At 32.2% G+C, this 18,821-nt stretch overlaps 2 protein-coding genes across 2 annotated transcripts in view; one reads left to right on the forward strand and one right to left on the reverse strand.

Moving 5' to 3' along the window:
- LOC148941796 (uncharacterized) overlaps positions 1 to 12,143 on the forward strand; it is a 539,516-nt gene extending 527,373 nt beyond the window's left edge. The window contains exons 3-7 of the mRNA XM_089103627.1: positions 7,391 to 7,580; positions 10,638 to 11,158; positions 11,193 to 11,230; positions 11,269 to 11,455; positions 11,536 to 12,143. Coding sequence (XP_088959753.1) covers positions 7,391 to 7,580; positions 10,638 to 11,158; positions 11,193 to 11,230; positions 11,269 to 11,455; positions 11,536 to 12,143 — 1,544 coding nt within the window. The remainder of the gene's footprint in view (positions 1 to 7,390; positions 7,581 to 10,637; positions 11,159 to 11,192; positions 11,231 to 11,268; positions 11,456 to 11,535) is intronic.
- Positions 12,144 to 14,622: 2,479 nt separating this feature from the next.
- LOC148941803 (uncharacterized) overlaps positions 14,623 to 18,821 on the reverse strand; it is a 93,073-nt gene continuing 88,874 nt past the window's right edge. The window contains exon 5 of the mRNA XM_089103628.1: positions 14,623 to 14,738. Coding sequence (XP_088959754.1) covers positions 14,623 to 14,738 — 116 coding nt within the window. The remainder of the gene's footprint in view (positions 14,739 to 18,821) is intronic.

Below are 18,821 nucleotides of genomic sequence, written 5' to 3' on the forward strand. Positions count from 1 at the left end.
ATTAGATATTGAAACCATTATGTGACTTGTTTGCCTTTGCAATATATATTCCTTATATTTTCGGCACAGTAATCAATTTTTCACCCAAATAAATGGCCTCCCAATGGGTACTAGCCTTTCACCTTTTTTGGCCAATTTTTACATGGAATTTATTGAAACCTCTACTTTGAATACTTTTCCTCTGAAACACCAGTTCTGGGGCCAATTTGTCGATGATGTTATCTCTTTGTGGAGTCACTGAGATATAGAACTTCTTGCAGCTGTTTCTATGTTGAATGAACCCACCAGCAGTTGGGGGAGAGATTGTTGGAAGACAGGTCCTCAATCGAAAAAGCTATGGAGCTATGTCAAAGGCCTGAGACTTTTTATTCCGCCTTGGCTCAACATGTGTATGACAACCCACACCATGTCGTTTTTTTTATAACTCCTCCATTATTGCCCCTGTTCAAGGTCTCATCCAAGTTTTCAGGAAGGCAGTTGAGATAAAAAGTACATTCACCAAAAGGTAGCTCTCAATAGAGACACTGGAGAAACCTATTTAAGCCCCATTTTAAATGAACCAATTAATTCTAATCGTTTTTACTTAAATAAAAAAAAATCACATTTTGCATTCTAACCTAATCTGTGATGATGTTTTACCTGGAAAGTGTTTAGTTTTTAAAAATGTTCTGTATAAATCAAAACATTGAATTCCCATTCAGTACTGTATTTTTTTATTCAGTTACTCTTTCACCATTACATAGAAAGGGTTGTCAAATTTTAGTTGTGCTTTGTTTTAAGGTTTGAAATTTTTTTATAGCATCCTTGGATTTTTATTTAGTAACTTTTATATTATTATTGTGCACTGAGGACGGTCAAGCGTAGGTCTTTACCAAAGTATTTGCATTTTAGTCCATATTTTTCACTGGTTTCTATAATCCTTGTTTTTCTCATTTTTACTAGTTTTTCGTTTTATCATGATTAGCCAGTGGTGTCTCAGAAATAATTTGCTTGCCAAAGTCAATGATATGGCACTTGTCAACATTTAATTCAAGAAACCAAGCCTCAGGCCATTGATCCTGTAGTTGAAGATTATTTGTATCTGGGCGTGGTCTTCACAGGACAAAACTGGTCCAAGAAGCTTTAGGTTGTCTGGAAAAGTTGATTTACTGCAGATAATGGAAGGAGCATCATTGATGAAGATATTAAATAGTGTAGGACCCAAAACCCTTCCCTGAGGAACTCCACTCAGAATCTACATAGGGGAAAAATGAATACAATTACCAGAGTCATCAAATAACCGTACCCATTGAGATTGCAAATACAGTAAATCAAGGATTCAGAGGAGGGATTTTTCTTCAAGCTTGACTGTACGTAATTTAGTTGCAAGTCGCTTGTGACAAACTTTGTCGAAAACTTTAGAAAAGTCAAGCAGAATCATGTCTGCAGGCACCCCAATATCACTCAACTTGGTGATGTGATTGTACAGTTCAAGCAGATTGGTGTCAACAGATCTTCCTAAACAAAAGCCATGTTGTGAACTATGTAAAATATTATTTGCTTCAAGGTGTTTAACAACTGCAGAATTTATTGTTCTTTCAATAAACTTAACAACTTCTGATATCATGCTAATTGGTCAATAATTTTCAGCAAGGTCGTATATACCTTTTTAAATCTAGGAATGATATGTGCAGTTTTCCACATCAGAGGTAGTCTGGAGAGATTTAATGATAACTTGAACAGCAGGGAAAGAGGTTGACACAAAATTGTACAACATTCATGTAGGATACACGATACATGCCATCAGGACTGGAAGATTTATACAGTTTCAGGAGGGTTAGTTCCTTTACAACCAATGTATCAGTAATCAGAATTGGTCCCTTCTTATGTCATACATCATATAAAGAAGGTGTGGGATAGACTACTGGAATTGAAGGAAAAAACAGATCAGAACAGATGTAAAATAAGAGTCGAGTTGCAGCAAAACCAGAGAATATCTTCCTTGGTTCTGGTGTAGATTTTGAATTGCATTGGGAAAGTGGCACTTTTCCTAGTTAATAAACTTTTCCTAGTTAGTGTTTATTCTGTAATTTTATTATTGAATTATTTTTCAAATTAAAATAAAGATATACTGTATTTGAACTTTCATTGCCTCCTCTTCTACAAAAGAAAAAAAAAACAACCCATTCTTAACTATCCTTATTGATGAAGCAGTTGAACTAGATGCAAAATATAAAACTGTGCTCTGGTTCAAAATTTAAAACTGAATGCAAAATATGAGGCTCTGGTTTAGACTTCAAGTCCAATTATGAGAATACTCTTTTCCCATCCACTAAATTTTTAAGGTAAAAAATTCAAATATGCTGTTATACAGTTAATTTTGGTTATAACTTAAATTCCAAACCTACCTTAATTGGCACTTTGGAGCAAAATTAAGGTCCATATTGGATCTGTTGTGCTACAATTTATTTATAGTTAGATAAGGAGACAGTCTTTAAATTTTAGCTTGCTCTTAATTAAAAAAAAAATCATAACTAATCATATTTCAGATCCTATTGACTGCTCCAGAAGTTTAAATTATGCTTTCAACTGCATCAAGGCACAATCAGCATTGAGTTAATTCAAAGGAGTCAGCTTGTGTATTTTTAAAGACTTTGTGCTTCTACTCACCCCTGTAATACTGGAGTATTCTATCCAAGTGTTATTGCTACTGCGTATTGTAAATTTGATAAGCTGTATTTACTTGATTCAGAGGGTCTATTATGGAATTGCCCCAAATTCTAATGGCTGGAGGTGTCACCTTTTCTGAAGGTTGTGCTGTTAAGAATGGTAAATTATTCAATTAAAATTACTCTAACAGAATTAAATTACAGCTTAATTTGCTTTAGTAAATAATTTCTTGTGTTCTCTTGCTTATTAATTACTGTTCAGGAAAAAAGTTACAAATAAATATGTGCCTGCATATACCCTCCTATCAAACCCACTAGAGTTAAGGTAGATTAAAGTGTTTTGTTATAAAAAACAAATAAAAGCTTAAAATTTTAACTTTTGTTTTGTATTTTTGAGAATGCAATATAACATCAGGCATAATAATTGTATCTTTATTGAATTCATGCATGATAAAAAAAAAAAAAAAATTACAACCCAGACTGGAGATTGTTATATGGCATCCAAAATATGTATATGAAGGATAAAAGTATTTTAATATTTATAATTTTTTTGTACTATTTTTTTAAATAGTGTATTTAGGTATTTTGTAAATGGCTTAACAAAGCATTAAAAAAAGAAAGCAATTATATATCAGGTACTAATCAAAGATACAGAACCCTGCTAAAATGTATTAAAGGATGCCTTGTTAGAATTAGACAACAATATTTTGATGCAATTTTATAAAAATATCTTGATCTATATACAAAACGTTCAACCTAGGTTTCTCTTGGATTTGGCTATATTATTCTGTTCTTCATTTTTTTTTTTTTTGAAAAGCTGTGTCCAGGAAAAGGGAGGGTGTTCAACCCCCCCCCCCAGAAATGTTTGTATGACATAAAAACGTTATAAAAATACATGTTGACATCTTATGTTCTGCAGTGCAAATTTTTTTCTTGTCTTTAGAAGGCCCACACGTCCCTAGTCCCACTCCTCTGTGTGGTAGTTTTTCCTCGTGTTGAGTTTCACTTGGTTATCCATTTTAATTTATGTTCGTTTTGCATTTCGTTTATTTGTAGTCAGTGATTTATGGTAGTTCTATACTTAAGAAATTATTGTCCTTTTTTGCTCTCATCTTTGGAATTATGTTACCCTTTACTTTTCTTTGAAAAGTTTTTAAATTTAATTATAAGATGAAAAACAATTGGATTTAATAAGAAAGCTTTGCTGTTGTCCTATGTCCCTTTTATTCATGTTTTGTTTTAGAAGTTGAAGATGCTTTTCCTAGTGAGAGTGAGGAGCTCTTTGATACTTCGAACATTTGTTTGTCTCCTAAGCTTGAAGCTGTTCCTGTGACTACTTTTCCCAACATTGCAGGACCATTTAAATTAGAAGCTGACACCCAGGAATTGAAACCCATCAGTTTTGACAATGAAGGTATCTTTCAAACATTTGGTTTTGTAGAATAATGTATATAATGAACATTTCATAAAAAAAAACCTAGGGTACATGGACTACATTTTAGCATTTTGAACTAATCTCACTCTAAACAAATCTTAATTGATCTTAATCTTAACTTTTCTCTTATCTTATTCCAGTATCCACTGGTTTTGAAGTTTTACAACAGAAGTGAAGTTTAACGGGGATAAACCGGTTTTGAAGTTTAACAACAACTTTCAAAGTGTTTGTTGAAAGATGGCTGGTGAATTCTGTATATCTGGAAGCCAGAGAATACAGCTTAGAACTGTACTTTTTATATTTCTTTCTCAATTAAGATAAAAATCGAAGTCCTATTGGGCTTCAATAATAGAGACGAAAATCAGTTTTTGTGTTAGATTTGAAATTCTATTGAGATCTATAGGGTTTAAATCTCCTAGAATTAGAAAAATACTTCTTTTGGGGCATATGAAAACCGGATTTTCCTAGTACTTTTTAGTGACAAAAATTGAAAGAAGACAAAAAACAAAGAGCTGAGGCCATTCCAGTGCAAACATAATTCAAACCAAAGCTTAAACTAAATCAATCATTTTCAAGTCCCCATGCCCGTATTTGCTCTTCTGAAAATTTACAATTATGGAGATACGTTCTTTTGGTAACCGACTGACGATATGCTGTGTTTGGTACTTTACCAAAAATAATTGCTCTCGCGTTCAAATATTTTGGTGAGTGACGGAAAGCTCTACTATGTCTACTTCTAACGGCAACTACTAACTATTTTGTGTAATGTGTTTACAGATTCTCTTAATAATGTATAAACAGATAACCCTTAATCCCTTAGTTCTATAAATTATTTATAGAACTAATCCTTCTTTCCCAGAAAGAGACGGAAAGTCCTATTGAGCTTTATCAATAGAGACAAAAGTCAGTTTTTGTGTTAGATATGAAATTCAATACAGATCCCGGTGGCATAAATCGTCCTAAATTTAGAAAAATGACTCTTTTGGGCCTTTTGAAAAAATAGATTTCTAGTATTTTTTTTTAACAAAAAATTAAAAGAATTACCAGTTCCCCCTTCCCATGTTTTGGTTTGGTTTTTACTCTTGAAAACAAATTAGATTTACGTTTAATAGGCATCGTGAAGTGTTGTAGCAATCCCTTTTGGCCAGGAATCAAAGGAAGGAATTAAGAAATAATACGAAGAAATTGAAATCAGTTGCAGTTATCTTTTTGTGTCTGCCTTTCATCCCAAAAGATAATGGCGAATATCTTATGAAAAACAAAAACAGACTAATAAAATGTATATGTTGAATTTGTAACCAGTTATATACTGTTTTTTTTATAAAATGTTTAATTAGCAAGTAAGGTGTGTAATACCGTATGTAATATCTGTAATATCAAATAATAATATTGCGTGTGTAATTATCTATCCCCAACTTTCAGGATCAAGTTGCTGCAACTACTCTTTCCTCAAAAACTTGCAAAATTATTGTATTTTGATTTACTATTTTATATATCACATTGTCATTTTATCTACAACGATGTGTATATAAGGAAAATATTTCTTTCCCTCAAATTAATAAAAGAAAATGCAGAAAATATATTTTTCTTAGCCTAAAGTGCTCATCAGGATTCACTATTAAGTAGGCAGACTAGAAAAAAATGGAATGCTGGTTTTTAATATGTTATTTCCGAGTACTAGTAATCTTCATATGCATAGTCTCTCCTTTTATGGAATCAATGTAAAAAAAAGTCTTCCACAAGACAAGTTTTTCAAAGAAAAGTAAAGAGCTCCATTAAACCGATATTGAGTAAAAATGAAGTCAAATTATCTTCAAAGCATAAAACTGCCACAAATCACTATCAATAAATAAATGAAAATCAAAACGAAAAGAAATTATAATAAATAGCCGAGTCAAACTCAAAATGATCAAAAATTAATATGAAGAGGGTTGATAACTCATATGGCTTCTCAAGACCAGTTCACAATTTGTGCTTTACTGAAAATAACCTTCAAACAAATGAGCGTGGATTGTCAGTTAAATTGACATATATTGACATTTCTTCGTTGAGGTTTTGATAATTTTCCATTTATTGAAGTAAGAAAGGTGAAAATATTTCAAATGTATTTTGTTTTAAGCAAAGCGCAAATTGTGTTCTGGTCTTTTTCTGGCAAAAAGTGAAGGCTCTGGGGGATTGTCATCCTCAAAGATGTAATCTTCAGGTCTTTCAGTTATGGTGAACAAAATATTTTTTTAGCTAACTAAAAATTTTAATCAGATGTATTTCGGGATAATACACGAGGTATGGGGAGGGGTTATCCACCCTCTGATCACTTTGAATCTTAAAAAAGGCACTAATCCAATGAGCCCCCTCCGAAGTTTATTCTATCACCCTATCTATATATATTCCTTATATACCCCCTTGGCATAACTTACAACCCTTGCCCTGAGGGCTCTGGTGAGGTTATCATCCTCAAAGACGTTATTTCCGGAACTTTCAATTACATTGAACAAATTAGCTATCTAAAAATTTGGATTGGATGGGTTTGGGGAAATGATGGGCGTGGGAGGGGGAGGGTTAATTTCCCTCCAATCACTTTCGACTTTAAAAAGGGCACTAGCCCTTTCCATTTCCAATCGAATGAGCTCTTTTTGAAGTTTCTAAGACAACAAATGGGTCACATCAAGATTTCTATCAGATGCATTTCGGAAAAACATGATGTGTTGGGGAGTATCCACCCTCCAATCACTCTGAATCTTAAAAAGCGGACTAGAAATTCTGATTACCAATCCAATAAGCCCCTTCCAAAATATATACGATCATACTATCTATATATTCCTTTTATGCATTCCTTTTTATACATAAAACTTATGCTTTAATTAAACCATTAAACTAAAACTAATTTTCAACGTTATCAACTACTTTGAGTTTTATTGTTGTGTATGGGAGTTAAAAATAGCTTTTGTTCATCTAAAACTAATAAATTAATATTTGTTAAATAAAATGTTTTATGAAAAAAATGAATTTTAATGTAGGCTACTGCTATGGCTGAATCTAAACAGATAAAAGAAGAGTTTAATTTTAGTTTTTTTTTATTTATCTGCTGTTGTCTAGCTCAAAAATTCGGCATCCAAACAGATTTTGGCTGAATCCAAACTTGATTTTGGCTGAATCCGGCATCCTTTGGCTGAATCCAAACAGATAACAGGAGAAGTCAATTTTTGGGAGATTTGGGAGCCTCTTTGTTTCTGAGTAATTCGTTGAGATTTTATTTTTATAGCATTGTAGGGTTTCTTTTCCTTGTTATTTTTATTTGTTGTTGTAGGTGTTGAAGGTCCTTCAATAAGTGCTGCCACAACCCTAATGGAAACCACAAATTCTTTTTTATCACCAGGACATCAAATTCTCTCTGAGGGTGTTTCACCCAGGATGTCCACATCCCTTCTAGAATTTGACTCCCAGGAAGTGGGTATCGACGACGGAGGTATAATTAAACGAATAATGTTTCTGAATTAGTTTTTAATCAGAATTTTTTTTCTTTTTTTGCTTCTTTTTCTTTTGATTTGCCATTCTAGTCTTTATTGAGCGAGTATAAATATGTTTCTATTCATAAAAATTAACTACTAACTACTGGATATGAAATATGAATAAAACTCTAAATTTCCGAAATCAGTTTTGTAACAACCAAGTTTATCACTCTTAAATTTGTTCCAACCTCTTGTTATGTCTAGTTTTCTAAGTTTGTAGACTGGTATTTGCATGCTCTTTGGCTTTCATTCTTTCTGGGTGAATTATTCAGACAATCGTATTGTTCATCCATCTTCTATTTGTTAATTCTTTTTGTTTTGTAGAAGCTGCAGCTGCTTCAACAATTGATACTGAAACGATTTTAGAAACTTCTAGTTATGTTTTGTCATCTGAGCATCAAAATTGACCTTTGGGTGTTTCATTGAATATAGCATTTGAATGAGACTTACAGGAAGTGGATAGAAATAATCAAGGTATATTTGAAATTATTAGTTGTACTTTAAAATTCAGGCTGATGAAGGATAATTTTGTTGAAAGTTTTTTCCTACCTAAAAAACGTTCTTCACATTTTTAGTATTTAAATAGTATTGCCAAAAGTTTTTTTTTCATTCAAATAGGTAATTAAATAGTATTCCCAAAAGTCTATAGTAAGACTTAGGCTGCATTTCGGCTCGTAGGCAAGTGCATCAATGAAATTTAAACGCACAGTACTGAAACAGTGTAAGACAAAAGTAGGCCTTGGGCCTCTCAACATTAATCTAAAAACTTTCTTTTTAAGTAACTAGAAAGTTGCATTAGCAAAGTAGAGGTGGAGTTTGTTTTTTTACTTTGTCGATTTTAGAAAAAAAAACTTCTGCGTGACACAAATTTTCTCCCGAACATGTTGTAGCTAAGAGAAATAACTTCACTTTTAATTATATTTCTGAACAGGAATAGTTGAAGCCATTTTCGTTTGGAATAGTTCACGACTATTTTAGTTACAAATATGGGATATAACTGTAGACTGTTTTAAGGGAATACAAAGACGTCAAAAAAGAAGAAAAAAAAAATTGAAATGAAATATAAAAGAAAAAATAAATGAAAGAAGGACAAAACCAAAACTCAATTGCGGTTCATGTTATTGCTCCCATTTTCAGCTCATCTGAGGTTAAAATATCCTATGGCAGTTATTGTACTCTCTTTCGTCGATTTTAACCCAAGTGAACGCAGATTTTTTTGAAAAGGATGGGGGGGGGGCTGTAAACCACATCACTGAACATTGGTTGTCAGAGTTATTGCATACCCATGGTAATAACTCTTTCAAAATTGTATTTTTTAAGTAAAACTGTCATACAAACTTGTACCGAAAAAATTAAAGGAAATGGGAATTTCCTGTGAGGGTGTAAAGAGGGAGGCTTTGAAGAGATTGAGATGAAGGAGGAGCCTGTGTAGCTGTTAGCCTCAGGCAACACAGTTGTGTTGGACTCTGGCTGTGTTGCCCTGCGGTGAGATGTTAGTAGTAGTACTCTAGTAGACTCCGAAAATTAAATACATCACATTTCTAAGTCTTACTTATAACTGACATCCCCCACTCTCCACTGCCAGTTCATGCTTTGGTATACCCATGGAGTGTACGTTTGGTTGTTCAGTTTAATATTACTTAAATCATAAATCGTACAAAAAATATTCTCGAATGATCTGGAGAAAGCTAGACGTTAATTTTTGAAGCTGACAAAGATAATTTTTATTATTCCTAATCTAATTATCCTATGAAATTGAACATAATTAAATTTTTTTTTTCATTTAATAATTAAAGCAACTGGATAGAACCAGTGCAAGACAATGTAGATCCCAATCTTTTAATACTTTTTGAATGTTTTACTTTCACTCACATTTGTTATTAGAGCCCGACTGATATGGATTATTTGGGTCCAATATAGATACCGATAATTCGGTGTCGTACCGATAGAATTTGCCGATAAATTTCATCTGAAAAAAAAAACTTTTCTAAAGTTTAAACTCTTTATTCCCTGCCCACATGCATGCTAACGTGTTTCTCCCCGGTCTTACAATCCAAAGAACAGCCTCAATAATTTACTGTGGATTCCAAATAATGCAAAAAAGAATTTATTTAGTAAAGATTTAGAAAAACAATTAAACCAAATAAAGTTTTAGTCTGGATGGCAGACAGCAGAGATACTTTTGAGCAAGTTTTTCCAGTTTCTTGAAACGACTGCTGTTCTTTTGCCACCAATCTAACGGACAGCTTTTTTTCCAGTCAATGACAGCCTCACTCATGTACCTTCCCAGTTGCTGATCAATATTATCTGCTGACTCTTCTTCCTCACTTGTTGAAGCCGCAAGTATGTTATGAAACAGGCAGTCAATCAAACCTCATGTGCCTACTTTCTTTTTTTTAGATACAGGGGTCCAGCTAGGGTTCTAAGTTCGGAGGGGGGATTTAAAGAATGGGTCGACAAAATCATACAGTATGCCGACAAATGCGGCTACAAGCTAAGTTTCCAAGGTAAATAGGTCGAGGTTTCGGCACGTAGTGCCGATACACTGGAACCCCTTCCCTCCCCTTTAGTTATGCTCCTGACTAGATATCGTGGTTTTAATTGGCTGAATCTTGGGATTTTTCACCCACGCAAATGTTCATTTATTAAACGGATATTGATGGTTGATCTTATTCTTTTTAGTTGTTTGGTGGTTTCGGGTTTGTTTGTTTTTAGTTGTTCGGACGTTTTTGAAATCACCATACATTTTGAAGATTGATGCATCAGGTGTGTAATGACAACTGCGGCTATTCTACCACCACAATCAGACCCAGCTGATTGCTCTGTCCCAAGGACTAGACAAGCAAAATTAACCTGAGGAAAATCTGGTGCAATCTTCTGGATAAGTTGCAAATATTTGACTCAATATTTATTTCCCGTAAGCCGATAATGTCTCTGACCACCACATCGGTCTGATAATGTTGTTCGGGCCCTAATTGTTATAATGCCAATTTCTTTGTTTTTCTTATTTTATTAATTTGAGTAAAGAAATTTAATTCTTTTTTTTTTCACTACAGGGGTGACGCATTCTATTTTGTGCAGCTCTGATGGTGTGAGTCATCCAATACTCTTAGGCCCAAAACCAATTGTTATGGTAAAAAAACTGACAGAGAAGGCTATTGAAGAACTTACAGTGGGAATCTGGCGATGCGGCTCCTGTGGAAAAGCAGAGAAATCTCTTTTGATTCTAGATCTTCACATTGAAACAGGTTGTGAAGAGCTTTCACCAATAGAGTGTGATATCTGCCCAGCAGTAGTTCGTGATTACAGCAATTTTGTTGTTCATTTCATGGAACACCAAATGGGAGGGACAAGGAGATGTGGGATATGTTTAAGAGAATCTATTGGTGATATGAGACAACATCTACAGTTACAAGGTCACTTTTCGCCAAAAATGTCTGAACCAGACCTGCAAGAAAATGAATCGCTAGTCGTTTCACAGAATTCGTCAGCAAACGGCTACTCAAATTCATTAAAATTGAAATCTGATGAAAAAGGTTTAGACGATCAAAAAACATATTTGCTCTGTAAAAAGAAAATAAAATTAGAAAGACATAAAAGTATACACGCAGAAAAAAAGATATATGAATGTAATCTATGTAAGAAATGCTTTTCATCTCCAAGCATTTTGAAAAAGCATCAAATTGTGCATACAGGTGAGAGGCCATTTAAATGTAATCTATGTAAGAAATGCTTTTCTAAATTGGGTAATTTGAAAAAGCACAAAACAGTACATACAGGTGAGAGTCCATTTAGATGTGAAATATGTAAGAAATGTTTTGCTTCACCAAGCCATTTGAAAACGCATCAAATAATGCATACAGGTGAGAGACCATTTAAATGTGAAATATGTAAGAAATACTTTTCTCAATCCATTTGAACACGCATCCAATAGTGCATACAGGTGAGACCCCTTTTAAATGTGACATATGTAAGAAATGTTTTTCCTCATCAAGCAATTTGAAGACGCACCCAATAGTGCATACAGGTGAGAAACCCTATAAATGTGAAATATGTAGGAAATGCTTTTCTTCACCAAACTATTTGAAGAAGCATCAAACTGTGCATACAGATGAGAGACCATTTAAATGTGAGATATGTAAGAAATGCTTTTCTTTATCAAGCCATTTGAAACGGCACCAAATAGTGCATACAGATGAGAAACCCTATGAATGTGAAATATGTAAGAAATGCTTTTCTTCACCAAGCCATTTGAAGACGCATCAAATAGTGCATACAGGTGAGAGACCTTTTAAATGTGATATATGTAAGAAATGCTTTTCTCAATCAAGCAATTTGAAACAGCATCAAGTTGTGCATACAGGCGAGAGGCCATTCGAATGTGAAATATGTAAGAAATGTTTTTCTCAATCAAGCCATTTGAAGCAGCATCAAATAGTGCATACAGGTGAGAAACCATTCAAATGTAATTTATGTAATAGAGCATTTTCAGATAAGACGGCTCTGAAATATCACCTTACCACACATTCTAAGAAGATGTCTGATAGTTAATAGTTTACAATTAAAACCTCCGATAGAATATTGATTTTCGTAAACAGAAGTTGATATAGACGTTGAATAATTAAAGCTGTTCCATGTAAGTTAATTCTCTGATTTGAACTAATGCTTTGCTCTATGGAAATTTCTAGTTTTCCTTATGCTGGACTCGACATTGTCTGACATTGCGACAAGTCTGTGGTTTTTCATTTTGTCAACAAGCTTCGTCATGCTTTCTTCATAAAATGACGGTGCAAATGATTTGAAAAGAGTTGTGACGGTTTCTTTGTACTCCTCCTTGCTATAGAAAGGCTGTTTCCAGGCAACTTCCTCATTACAGGGTAAAGATAGATATCAATTAACGCTAACTCGAAACTATAGTGGCTGTTCAAAAATTTTAGTGTAAAATTGCTTTGAAATGGCTTACAAAACTGATATACTATTTGAGTTAACCTTACTCTATGTCTGTCTACGTTAGTAATGCCCTAAGATGGATAATAGTCTATCATAAACAAGTGAAATTACTCATTTCTATAAAACTTCGAAAAAGTTATGCCAGCTTCGCCTCTCGCAGTAACTATCTTTCTTGGCTTTACTCTAATTAGCCATGGCTTGGCAAGAGGGAAAGCTTGCAAGAGTGAAGCATAAATAAATTTTTATTCTCATTAATTTGAATTATTTATTAAATGGATTATGTTGAAAATATTAAAAACTTCTTATTAAATTTTAGATTGATTATTGCAATCTTAACTAAGTCCATAAATTTCTAATAGTAACGTAAACAAGTAAAAAAAATAAGTTGGTAGCTCACATTAACCATGTTGTTTTTTTATTATGTTTCCTTTTGTGAATGTGTTGTTTGTTTTCGTGTTTTACAAATTTTGTTGTCGAATAAATCAATTCAATTTTCCCCCAAAGAGAGGGAAGCAAACCCATTTTTGCAGGTTTTCTAGTTTGGTTGTTTTAGAATCGTCAATATTAAACGACTATTTCAATATGGTGGAATATCCCCCCCACCCTTCAGAGCTTTTGTGTAGAAAAATGCAACCTGAATATAACGGAAAGTTTAGTATTTTGCCAAGATTAATATTGAAAAATTTGGAATTTCTTGATTTACTATTTCATAATCTGTCATGCTTATAAATTGAATTAAGATTTGAATGTTCAGGATGTTCTGGACAGTAAAGAAATACGGAGATATATACAAAGAAAAGCAGTGCTGCTACAAATAAGTTTGAAAAAAATGAGAAATACTCTGTCATATTGGGAGCCGTTTGCTTACAGGTAAACTCGTTTCTTTAGAGGATTTTAGAGTGCTGTAACCTTCCCCCTCACATGTCAAGTGTTGGAAAAATATATTCTAAATACCACAGTCACTGTTGTATTTTAATATATTTATTTGTTTATTTGAATATTATTTGAAAAATATTTTTCTTCTTGACATAGGCCTATCCAAGCAAAATCAGTAGGCCTCCCCTCTTGAGAAATATCAAAATTCAAGATTAATTTTTTGTCTTCTTATACAATTAATAAATTTTCAATTAGTCATAAGCGGAATAGAGCTTTATGACCCTTCTTTAAACTGATAGGCCCTACCCTCTCCCCCTATTGGGCTTTTACATCTGTGTAAAAAAAAACTGACCTTTCCGCTTTCAAAGCCAATTGATTTTAAGTAATTTTGTTTGGTGGTTTCGGGTTTGTTTGTTTTTAGTTGTTCAGACGTTTTTGAAATCACCATACATTTTGAAGCCAATTGATTTTAAGTAATTTTGTTTGTATTTCTTTCAAATAAATACATATTTTGTTCCTCAAATTTGTTTCAGTCAAATTATTCAGGTTTTATTCTCTGTTAGTTTTGAAGTCCTGTGTATTAAACTTCTGGTTCAATATGGCTTGATGCCTTGTCCTTCTAGAAGTCTCGTGGTGAAGTAAAAAACATCAAAAATTTTGCAATAAAATCTGTTATTTTTACATACAACTGTTTATTTTGAATTTTATGCCAGGAAAAATGTTGAAAAATCACCGATTTGCTGATTTATACTACGAATTTCTTCAATATCTATTAAAATCCTAGATTATTTATTCAAAGGTAGTATTAAAAACTGACTGTTATTGGTGAATAGAGAATTTAGGCCCATCATAAAAATATATTAACCTTTAAACCTAAAAAGCTTTGAGTTGTCTTATTATAGAAAAAAAATCATAAGATTTCCCACTTTAAAGGTTATGAATTTCAAGCCATATCGTTTTGTTTGCCTCTCAAAAAATCTTGGAAAAAATCATTTGATTTCTTTTATTAGTCTTGGACTAATGATGTAATATAGTAGTAGGAATGGGTTATTACATTTGGTACGAACATAATTTATGCATGTTTTTGGTCTGTAATTTGATGGTTATTTGATGGTTTTGTTCTGTTTGATGGTTATTTGATGTTTTTTTCATGGTTACATTGTTGTTTGATGGTTGTTTGATGTTTCTTTGGATGTAGACATGTTCAACAACAATTGATGGATGTAGACATAACTCCAACAAAATTTGCTGGGTGTTTCTTGGATGTTAACATCAATTGCTGGATGTAAACATGAGTCCAACAAAGTTGATTTACATAATCTGACGGGAAATTCTAATGTAACACAAGAGGAATTAAGAAACAATATGGCTTCTCTGGTCTTTAGTGTCAGGAATTAGAAATGACATCACTCAATTTATAGGAATTATGCGGGAATCTAAAGAGATAGAAATTCCATTTTTAAATATAGCTTCTCTGGTCTTTAGGCTTAGCGATAAATTCGGGAATTAATATTCTTTCGAAGTCTTAATAACGCAACTTGATTCTGGAATTTATCTCTCGGATAAAATAGATTTAAGATGTTTCTAAGTGCAACAGATACAGAGGGGAATGCATATGGCTTCACTTAGGGGAAGAAATGAACCATTTCGATTGTAGTGTATATGTGATAAGTAATTTAAAATTCTTTAGTCATAGAAATAAATTCTGGAATTAATATTCTTCCGAAACATTAATAGTGTAACTAGGAAAATCTTAGAGATGAAGACAGATTGAATATATTTAACGCGGGAAATAGTTTGTTTGGGAATTTTAAATGTGACAGCGCAGGGATGCCTAAATGAAAGGAACATTTTGAAATCACGTTTAGGGGGTTATTTGGGCGAAACAAATTAATCGGCATTTTAGGGATTTTTGAGCGAAAACAAATTAATCGGCATTCTAGGTATTTTTGGGGTGAAACAGTTTTAGACATTTAGGGGATGGTTTGGTGTGAAACTCTATGGTCGTTATAATACACAAGTTCCATTTGAGCAGTGTTGTAAGGTCCCCTACCCAAACCCCAACTTTTTGGCGCCCCCAATTTTTTAATATTTTTTTTGCGCACTTGAGCCATAGAAGGCCTCCCCTCCGCCCCCGGCCCCAAAGGCCCCCCGCCAATTTTTTGGCCCCCTTTTTTTAATACTTTTTGCGTGCTTGAGACACAGGAGGCCCCCTCCCTTTAACCATATGCCCTCCCCCAACTTTTTTCAACTTTTTTATTTTTTTCACATGGTATTTTTTCAACCTTTTAATATTTTATTTTTTAACATTATATATTTTTCAACTTTTTTTTCTACATGTCTTCGAATGACAAAAACATACATAAAAAATAAGAAATTCACATTTAATATTTGCACAATTTGTTAGAAGTAACAGTTTTTTCTTAGCAGTAACAAATTTCTTCTAATAGCACCAAGTTTTCCATCAAAGATAACAAATTTTTTCGTTTATGATAACAAGTTTTCTGTCAAAAGTAGCAAGTATTCCTTAAAACTAACAAATTTTCGCTTCGAAGTAACAACTTTTACTTTAATACTAACAAACTTTTACTTAACACTATCAAATTACTCTTAGAAGTGACAATTTTTTCGTCTGTGATAAAGTTTTCTGTAAGAAGTAGCAAGTTCCATGTCAAGGATACCAAATTTTTCTTAGAAGTAACAATTTCTTCGTTTATGATAACAAGTTCTCTGTTAGAAGTAGCAATTTTTCCTTAACACAAAAAATTTTATTCCTCGAAGTAGGAACTTTTACCTTAATACTAACAAACTTTTATTAGCACTATCAAATTTCTCTTAGAAGTAACAATTTTCGTCAGTGATAAAAAGTTTTCTGGAAGAAGTAGTAAGCTTTCTGCCAAAGATACCAGATTTTTCTTAGAAGTAAGAATTTTTTTTCGTTTTTGATAACAAGTTTTCTGTCAGAAGTAGCAAGTTTTTCTTAATACTAACAAATTTTCTCTTCGAAACAACAACTTCTTCCTCAATACTAACAAACTTCTACTTAAAACTATCAAATTTTTCTTAGAAGTACAATTTTTTCCGTTCATGATCAAAAGTTTTTTGTCAAAAGTAGCAAGTTTCCCTTAACACTAACAAATTTTCTCATCACATTAACAATTTTTTCCTTACCACTAACAGAGTTTTAGTTACAACTATGAAATTTCTCTTAGAAGTAACAATTTTTGTCACTGACAACAAGTTTTCTGTAAGAAGTAGCAAGTCTTCTGCCAAAGATTCCAATGTTTCTTAGAAATAACAATTTTTATGTTTATGATAACAAGTTTTCTGTCAGAAGTATCAAGTTTTCCTTCACTATAACAAATTTTCTCTTCGAAGTAACAACTTTTTCCTCAATACTTTATACTCAATACTTTTCCGTTCATGATAAAAAGTTTTCTGTCAAAAGTAGCAAGTTTTCCTTAACACTAACAAATTTTTTCATCAAATTAATAATTCTTTCCTTAACACTAACAGAGTTTTAATTATACCTATCAAATTTCTCTTAGAAGTAACAATTTTTCGTCAGTCATAACAAATTTTCTGTTAGAACTAACAAGTTTTCTTTCAAAGATACGAAATTTTTCTGAGAAGTAAACATTTTTTCGTTTCTGATAGCAATTTTTCTTCAGAAGTAGCTAGTTTTCCTTTCAAACTAACAAATTTTCTCTTTAAAGTAACAACTTTTTCCTCAACACTAACAAACTTTTACTTAATACTATAGAATTTTCCTTAGAAGTAACATTTTTTCGTCAGTGATAACAAGTTTTCTGTAATATGTAGCAAGTTTTCTGCCAAAGATACCAGGTTTTTCTTAGAAGTAATAATTTTTTCGTTTATGATAACAAATTTTCTGTCAGAAGTAGCAATTTTTCTTAGTACCAAAAATTTTCTTCTCGAAGTAAAAACTTCTACCTTAATACTAACAAACTTTTACTTAACTCTATCAAATTTCTCTAAGAAGTAAGAATTTTTCGTCGGTGATAACAAGTTTTCTTTAAGATGTAGCAGGTTTTCCCCCAAAGATACCAGGTTTTTCTTACAAGTAACAATTTTTTTCATTTCTGATAACAAGTTGACTGTCAGAAGTAGCAAGTTTTCCTTAACATTAACAAATTTTCTCTTCGATGCAACAACTTCTTAATCAATACTAACAAACTTCTACTTAAAACTATCAAATTTTTCTTACAAGTACAATTTTTTTCCGTTCATGATAAAAAATTTTTTGTCAAAAGTAGCAAGTTTCCCTTAACACTAACAAATTTTTTCATCAAATTAATAATTCTTTCCTTAACACTAACAGAGTTTTAGTTATAACTATCAAATTTCTCTTAGAAGTAACAATTTTTCGTCAGTCATAACAAATTTTCTGTTAGAACTAACAAGTTTTCTTTCAAAGATACCAAATTTTTCTGAGAAGTAACAATTTTTTCGTTTCTGATAGCAATTTTTTGTCAGAAGTAGCTAGTTTTCCTTTCAAACTAACTAATTTTCTCTTTAAAGTAACAACTTTTTCCTCAACACTAACAAACTTTTACTTAATACTTTAGAATTTCTCTTAGAAGTAACATTTTTTCGGCAGTGATAACAAGTTTTCTGTAATATTTAGCAAGTTTTCTGCCAAAGATACCTGGTTTTTCTTAGAAGTAATAAATTTTTCGTTTATGATAACAAATTTTCTGTCAGAAATAGCAATTTTTCTTAGTACCAAAAATTCTCGTAGAAGTACAATTTTTTTCCGTTCATGATAAAAAGTTTTTTGTCAAAAGTAGCAAGTTTCCCTTAACACTAACAAATTTTCTCATCACATAATTTGCACTTTATTAAAAGCAATTTTTGCTTTGAGTTATGTTTTTATTTCTCATAAAATCAAAAGAAGTTATATCCCAACTCATGTTAAAGGAAAAAAACATGAAATAAATGGATTTTAATGTAGGCTACTGCTTTAGCTAAATCCAAACAGATAAATGAAGAGGTAAATATTTGTGGGTATTTTTTGTTTTTATCTGCTGTTATCTAGCTAAAAAATTCAGCAAACAAAAACAAACTCTTGGAAGCTGCTCTGCTTGGAACAAACAATATCTTATAGATCTTGTTCATTTGAATTAAAGTTTGACTAATTGTAAATTTGAATTTTCTGTTTTCTATTTCTTAAAAGATGAACGCTTTTTAAATTGTTTAAATTCTAAAATTAGTGAAAAAGGAGGTAATTTACCACGAGCATGGGTCGACCAAATTTTTACTCTTAGGTTAATAATTGAAAAGTGCCTGAGTTATCAAACACCATTGGTACTCAGAATGATAGATTATGAGCAAGATTTTGATTATGTTGATAGAAGAGCTTTAGCAAAGATCTTATTCTTG

Source organism: Artemia sp. Qi Xiang Cuo, chromosome 17 (assembly GCF_049724085.1).
Source record: "Artemia sp. Qi Xiang Cuo chromosome 17, ASM4972408v1, whole genome shotgun sequence".
NCBI classification, from domain to species: domain Eukaryota; kingdom Metazoa; phylum Arthropoda; class Branchiopoda; order Anostraca; family Artemiidae; genus Artemia; species Artemia sp. Qi Xiang Cuo.